Source organism: Nelumbo lutea, chromosome 5, assembly GCF_056320005.1.
Source record: "Nelumbo lutea isolate HS-2025 chromosome 5, American lotus-T2T, whole genome shotgun sequence".
Classification (NCBI taxonomy): Eukaryota; Viridiplantae; Streptophyta; class Magnoliopsida; order Proteales; family Nelumbonaceae; genus Nelumbo; species Nelumbo lutea.
In genome coordinates, this window is record NC_142688.1 from 8,051,445 (window position 1) to 8,059,069 (window position 7,625).

General features: G+C 36.9%; 1 protein-coding gene across 1 annotated transcript; it reads right to left on the bottom strand.

Moving 5' to 3' along the window:
- Window positions 1–1,120: 1,120 nt before the first annotated feature.
- Window positions 1,121–7,209, bottom strand: LOC148850149 (uncharacterized). Its single transcript, XM_088943540.1, has 5 exons — window positions 6,204–7,209; window positions 2,093–2,151; window positions 1,831–1,971; window positions 1,602–1,712; window positions 1,121–1,480 (listed from the first exon to the last, which is right to left on the bottom strand). Exons 1-5 carry the CDS (start codon window positions 6,289–6,291, stop codon window positions 1,295–1,297), a joined length of 585 nt encoding a protein of 194 aa, XP_088799666.1. The 5' UTR covers window positions 6,292–7,209; the 3' UTR covers window positions 1,121–1,294.
- Between the last annotated feature and the right edge of the window lie 416 nt (window positions 7,210–7,625).

A 7,625-nucleotide genomic window follows, 5' to 3' on the forward strand; every position in this document is an offset into this window, starting at 1 on the left:
GTTGTGAAGTTAAACTTTGATGAGAGCAGTCAAGGCAATGGAGTGAAATTTTTTATAGTTAAGAGAGACCCTAAGGTGGTAGTGGGATGGCTGTCAGACCCAAATACTGTTGTTTAGGGCTACAGGGATATCCTCAAAAAAGTTAAATGACTTAACAAGAACTATATCAGTTAGTTCTCAGTGGGCTAGCAGATCGGCCAATGCCATAGCAGATTCTCTAACTAAACAATTAACATCTCGTGCCTCCTCTTAGGGTGTTTGTACTATTTTTATCTCCATTTAATAAAAATACCATTCATTCATAAAAAAAAAAAACAGTTCTATTAACAACTATGTGGCCATTTGGTACGAGAGGAACAAAAAGATTTTTTATCAGAAATAATCATGTGAAACAAGGGTGATTAATCTGGTGGTAGAGGAAGTTAGAAATTGGTTGTCTACACACAAAGTATTTAAAGATGAATTTTATACACGTACAGCAACTCATTGTACACAGGGCTTTTTTTATATGAATACCAAAAACATGGTTTTCAAAACCAGACCGGACCACAAAACTGAGAACCGGTCAGGTGACCGATTCCATTTTTCACCAAAACCGGAATTTCTCCAAAAACTATTGATTTTGGTCAGCAAACCGCTGACCCGGATGGTTAACCGTTCAAATGGTTTTGACCGTTTTTTATTTTTTTGTCAGAACAGGCCAACCATTCAGTTTGAACGGTCAGACCATTTGACCCGATAACCGGACCCCTGACCGGCTTGGTCTTCGGGTCGGTTTTAAAAACCATGACAAAAAGCAAGTACAACCGTTATCTTAATCCATTGGCTTTGGGATTCCAACAAATTTGAACGGCCATCATAGTAAAAATAAATAAATAAATAAGATTTCATCACCTAACTTCACATGAGGACTTTTGGACACGAGCATTGGATTAGATTTGAGTCTAATACCTGATGATTAATGCAGTTCCATGCATGAGGAAATAAAACATTATGGAGATGTGAAGATAACATGCAATTGCAAGGTGTTGAAAAATGTGCACATCCACCAACAAAATGGTATAGGATTTCCTGCTAAAGATATTTGGTTAATTTCTTAGAAACTAGGTACGTTACGTAATTAATACAAAACAAGGTGTTAACATTTCTTAGATAATATGTTTCTACATTATTCAACAATACAAAACAACGTGCCAATAAAACGAGGGTTCAAATTTTATATATTATTTAGTTTTAGCATATTCATCAAAGTGGAATAGAACCAGCTAATCTAGGTCCAAGTTGCTTAAGTAGGTCAAGGAGATCCACCTTGCTTTGGGTGACCTGGGGGCGTCGGCTTTGGAATGTAAGGAATAAGAGGAGTTCCATGCTCAATAGGCCCTGATTTTATAGTGACCTTTGACGTTGGAGGTGGATCAGCAGAATGATAATCTTCCAGGTTCAAATTGTCCATGCTCATTTTACTCCCATAGTTATCAACCTAAAAATAAAGAACAAAGAAAAAATAGATTGAGATCAGTCAAAAATTCCCAAGTTGCATATTGAAAAACATGCATAAGAATCAATTTCCATCTTTGTTAACCTAGTTAGTAGCATCTTACCTTCAGTTTCCCATTGCCACTATGTGGAGGTGGATCAAATATTCCATAATCTTCCAGGTTCAAATTGCCCATGTTTCTTTTTTTCCCATAGTCTGGACTATAGTTATCATCCTATAAATAAGGAACAAAGAAAAAATGGATTGAGATCAGCCAAAAATTCCCAAGTTGCATATTGAAAAAATGCAAGAATCAATTTCCATCTTTGTTAACCTAGCTAGTAGCATCTTACCTTCACTTTCCCGTTAGTTCCAATTGGAGGTGGATCAACAGGAGGTGGATCAAAAGGAGGTGGATCAACAGGAGGATAATCTTCCAGGTTCAAATTGCCCATGTTCCTTTTATTCCCATAGTATGGACTATAGTTATCATCCTAAAAATAAGGAACAAAGAAAAAATAGATTGAGATCAGCCAAAAATTCCCAAGATGCATATCGAAAAACATGCAGAAGAATCAATTTCCGTCTTTGTCAACCTAGCTAGTAGCATCTTACTTTCAGTTTCCCGTTAGTTGCAATCCCCAACATATCATCCTCGTGACTCTGGAAGACCTCTGGATTTCAGTGCAACCACAATAGACTTAGTATTTTAGAAATTTGATATTTGAGAAAGAAAGCATATATAACATATAAGTTTAGCAGTTTCATGCAATTTATCAACATAATGCAGAATTTCTACTTTGTGGCATAGAAAAGTCCTTGCCCAATACTGGTCCTAACAATCTGGGAATTGGTCGACTGGATATGGACCTCACCTCCAGCATTTTTCTTACAAGATGGTTGACTTCAGACTTCAATTCATACTCTCACACTTATCAGCCCAAGATTTTACCACAAAACTGAGAAATGGCCACCAGTTTGTAGCATAAAATATGATAAATAAAAATTAGGGTAAGAGACTTAAACCTCCCCTAAGGTTTAACATAAATACTTACACTTCCCCTCTCATTTTTCTCACAGGACTTAAACCTCCCTTGTCAGAATAAGGTGGTATAATATTTAACTGAATTAATGAAAAGACCATTTTGTCCTTCAATGTTCTTTAAATTTATAAAGAAAACCACCAAACTGGAAAACACTGTTTTTTTTTTTTTGGAAAAACTAGGAAACGAGTTGAGAAATCATCCCCAAATCCACTATCCGTCTATAGATTTCCTCTACAAATTATCACCAACAGAAAAGTGAAACCCATCAAAATCATCCACTGTTTGTAGAGATTCTAGGCTCCTTTACTCCCAAATGGCCCTCTTGCATGCCTTCAATGCATTCTCATTTGACTGTTGAAGATGATGGGAAGGGGTGTGAGAAGTTCCTCGTGGAATTGGAAAAGAGGTAGAAATCTATCAGTTCCTCATGGTTAATTACCATTATTCTTCTATCATTCGTCTATTCATTACCATTGTTCTTCTATCAGTTCCTCATGGTTAATTAATAAAGTTGATCCATATAAAGTGTATACTGTTTCTTCAAATCCCACCTTTGTATAGAAGGTAGAAATCTAAATTCAAAATATCTATGAATACCAAACACAGGAATCTAGTACTGAACTCCTGCCATGCAAACATCCATTGCACTTCATCAACTACTTGTACAAATGGTTGGGCAGAATAGGTAATAGTGGTGTTTTGTATTCTGAATCTCTTTCAATACACAGATAGCAGATATTCACGTTAATCGCATGCTATCTGTAGAACCAGTTGAGTGATACAGGAAGTGCAGACCTCTATCACATTTCTGAATATCTGAAACACTATGAATGGACTAACAGCCTTGGTGGGTACCTAGGGGATCAGTGTTCTGAATTCCCCAGTTTGTATGCAACAAGGAGAAACTCTGATCAATTGCACTGTAACCAAAGGGACCTCAATCTAGTGAATATACTTGTTCCTATGCAAGAAAAGGGGCAATGAAGAGCAATTTTGGGTTTATAAAAAATTAACTCTCACATGATGTCACATATAAAGCAATTTGGATGGAAGGCAAATGTTAGGGAAGTTTTTGTCTGATTATGTCACCCCATAGGGGAAGTCTTAGTCCAATTTGAAAATAGAGAGGATGTATTAGTATTTAGGAGAAACATTAAGGGAGATTCCAAGTCTTTTACCCTAAAAATTATAAATGCTTCAATTGGTTTACAATGTTATAACTAGCTCAAGGAATGGTTTTATTTTATTTTTATTTTTTGAGACAAGGTAAAGTAATATTTCAATAATAGGCAAAAAGAAAACGCTCCTGCACAACATGAGACTGTACAATGGGAATGTACAATAGATACATCACTGAACCCTAGATCGTCACCCTATCAAGGAACAATTTTACTGATAACAAATTAAAATCAGATTCTTTTATTTTTCTCCCAAGACTAAATAGTAATAGTGCCATTATCAGGTGGTCGTCTATTGTGTGTATAAGGGGTAGATCTGTTTTAGATAAGAGAAATATGACATGTCTCAATAAGAAATCAGAACTGATAAGTGCTAACTCTTACCTGGTGACTGGTATATAGTGTGGGTGTTTCCAATTACATATTTAGCATGTCAATAAAGATAGAAAGAGGAAGTCTGACTACCAACATATAAAAGTTGTATCTGCCCAACTCAACTACACTCAACAAAGCCTTGTACCTGCTATATGGGATCAAAGGAATCATGGTTTCATCATTCTACTCAATCAAGGGCCATGACCATTGTTAAATTGTGAGATAAACCATTAAAGAAATAAAGGTGGATAACCCATGCGAAGATGAAAGGAAAAAAAATAGAATTCCAACTTACCGATGCAACTGCAATATGCAACTTTGTTAGTTATCACTCCAGTATCCAAAAAACGTAGTGATTAGCAATCCTTGGGAACAAATATGTTGTTCATTGTAATAGGCATATTTATAAAATACAAATGCAACTCAGTGTGCACTTAATACTTTAAACAGTATTCCATATCAGTTCCCAACTATATGGGGTCGGCAACATGAATCCTGTTTCGCCAGTCTGTTTTATTTAATGGCATATAAATTGATATTTTAAACAGTAACCATGGATTTTTTTGGTAATAACTAAAAAAGATTTTTTTTTTGTAGATAATAAACAATAACGAAATCAATAATGGTATTTCCAGTAGTAGCCTAATTCATTTATTAGAAATTTTATTTATGTGTTGAAACAATTTGATGAAAAACATAAGCATCTCTTTGATATATTTTGTGTGCTTTGAAGATCCAACGAATATTGGACAGATCATTTGTGTAAGGATGAAAAAAATGGAGGTAAGTAGTGTCTAGTTAATTTGCATGCCAATATATTTGTTTTAAGAGAATAACGCATTAACTGTGAAACTATGCCTACATCTTCATGTTTACAGAAAGGACAGAACAATATCCCACCAACCAGAAGTAAAACTGAGCATGTAATGTAAGATGAGCCAACACCCTTGGGTGGGAGCAAGGTTCTGAACTTCCAAAAGTAGACATAAAAGTAAACATGTCAACTATCATTAAAAAATAAAAGAAATAAAATTTCAATTGGTGGATTCACAGCATTAAACAAAAGGGGTAATATAATGAATGTCTATTACAGTATCATTGAGTTTAAGAACAAAGCTGTTTCCCTTCAATCAGTTCTTGGGGCCTTGTATTGCAACATATCGTAGTAGAACTACTTGTTTCAAGTTTCAACATCAAGGAATTGTGTGTGCAAAAGCTAAATCATACTTTACATATAGCAAAAACGACAGGGGAGTTCACACACACACACACATATATATAGCAAAACACCCAACCTGCATCTTGGGGCTGAGAAATCATAAACACTTGCACTGTGGGTTCTATGTTGAAAATAGTGCAATCTTTTTTTTTCTTGGTGAAGTGCAATCCAAATAGGCAGAAAAACTACACTGGATTGATGCCAATTTGTTTCTGATACATCAATAATTTCTATTGACCCTCTGCAAAATGGCATAAGCCAATCCTCCTTATGTGTTAAACCTGATTTTCTTTCAACCTATCCACTGATGCAAGAACATAAAGGGGTAGTGCGTTCATTTCATAGCTGTGCTTGATTGTTGCAAGGGTTATTTGGTTGATAAACAGGTTCGTCGACTCACTGAAAATATCCTCTATTACCAACCCCACCACCCAAAACTGGGGTCACCAACTGAATTAATAACTGGTTACTAGAGCTTATGTATTTGTAAAGGTAGGCCCACTGTGAATGGGCTTCTCGTCACTCCAATTGCAGGATAAGTAAATTAATAAAAGAATCTACAAAGCTGTATCATCAAATTGCCTTCACTAAAGCAATTGTCCACTTAGGTGAGTTCAATAACAAAGCAATTTTCAAGCCACAAATTGGGTCTAGAACGACTTCCTAAAAGTGTTCATACTTGTATTTGTACTCTTAGCGTAAAGAAAAAACAAAATTCAGAAATAGCTTGACATTAACAAAACTAAAAGAAACATAAACATCATAAATAAGTACAGCAGCGAAGACTAAAACAACTCCAACCCAATAAACTGAAAACACCGTATTTGTAGAACAACAAGAAAACTTCACATTTATAAAGAACACACATAATAACATGAAACATAGAGAGAGAGAGAGAGAGAGAGTACCAGAGAAGGACGAGGTGCTGGCGAAGGGGAGGAGCACCAAAGCTGTAACAACCGCCATGACCAAAACCCAGGCCTCAGAATTCTTCATTATGTCAATATCACTTTTTGTGCAGAACCCAAAACTCAAAACAGAGCTCCTCACTCCTCAGAGTTCAGAAAATGAGGCAACTTTGCTGGTTTGCTACAATAAGCGCGTACTCTCGGCCCTTCAGCTAAACCAACCGTGAAATGAAACCTTCCTTTAGAAAGGAATAAATAGAAAACACCTCCACTCCCTCTCCTTCATCTCCGTCATTAATGGAGTAGGCGGTGGCCAGTCCTGTTGCTGTGGTGCAGGCATGAGGGACCGGGCCGTGTAAGAGAATTGAATGTGGGATATTGTGGAAACCGAGCCGTCTGAAAGCGCACAGAAGAAGAAACTTTTGGCCGTTGGGCACGTCACTTTTTCGTTGCTTTTGCTGTTTATAAGGCGACACCTCGGTTTGAGTTCTCAACGGTGCCCTTTTCGGTTTGCTTACACCATGAGTATTTTTCCTTAAATTACAACCAACTTTCGAAGCGATGCATCAATGGCGATGATGCAACTGATTTGCTTGTCTGTGCTCAATCCAGGATCCAGCCATGAATGTTCTCATAAGAAGAGAAGCTACTATATATAGAAATTGAAACTGTAAGGCGTCACTTATCATGGTATTAGCTTCTCGTGATCGTTGAGAACAGCTGTTACAGCTCTGGATCTCGACATGCATGCATCTGTAGAATAGGGGTCCACATGGGGTCCACATGAGGAAGAGATGATAACATAAACATCAGCTGTTCCCATTTTTGCAGAGAACTCTCGATGAATTAAGACTGCATTAAAAACCTGAAATCCCTAGTAATGAGCAATGCCAACAATGTTGTCTTCGAAGTTTGAACAAGTAAATTAGCTTTCCTAGTCGGGTGGGAGTTTGCCTCCACCGCCTGCCTTTCTGCTGAAGTGGGGATTGATGGGGGCATTTCAACCATTTCCCAAATATTTACAGAACCCTATTAAATAAATGGAGACAGGAGATACTACCATACTGGTTTCCTGTTTTTTGTTTGTTTAGGTGTAATATCTGTCTGCTAATTTCTTCATTTATGAATTCTATTCACGAAAAAAGAGACAGAATGAGAAAATGATTAATGGGTTCGATTTTTCACACGGTGGTTTGGACGTGAAGGTCCACCCCACTGGGGTTTCAATTTGGGCGGACCGAACTCGACTCTGGTCCTGAATTTTTGGGCTTTGGGCTAAGTATAGGGAAAAAAATTTGGGCCTAACTTAAATTTAAGTATCTATTAAAAAACCTAAAATCATTTGGAATTGGATTGAGGTCATGAGTAGTTCAAACACGACCTAAGCCCGGTTCAACGTAGCCAAACCTAATCCACCCCAAA

Excerpts from the sequence above, each read along its gene's own strand:
- LOC148850149 (XM_088943540.1), bottom strand. The coding sequence starts at position 6,291 with ATGAAGAATTCTGAGGCCTGGGTTTTGGTCATGGCGGTTGTTACAGCT. Across the intron at positions 2,152-6,203 it reads CAGCACCTCGTCCTTCTCTG|AGGTCTTCCAGAGTCACGAG; the intron begins GTACTCTCTCTC and ends ACTGAAATCCAG. Across the intron at positions 1,481-1,601 it reads GTGGCAATGGGAAACTGAAG|GTTGATAACTATGGGAGTAA; the intron begins GTAAGATGCTAC and ends CTTTATTTTTAG.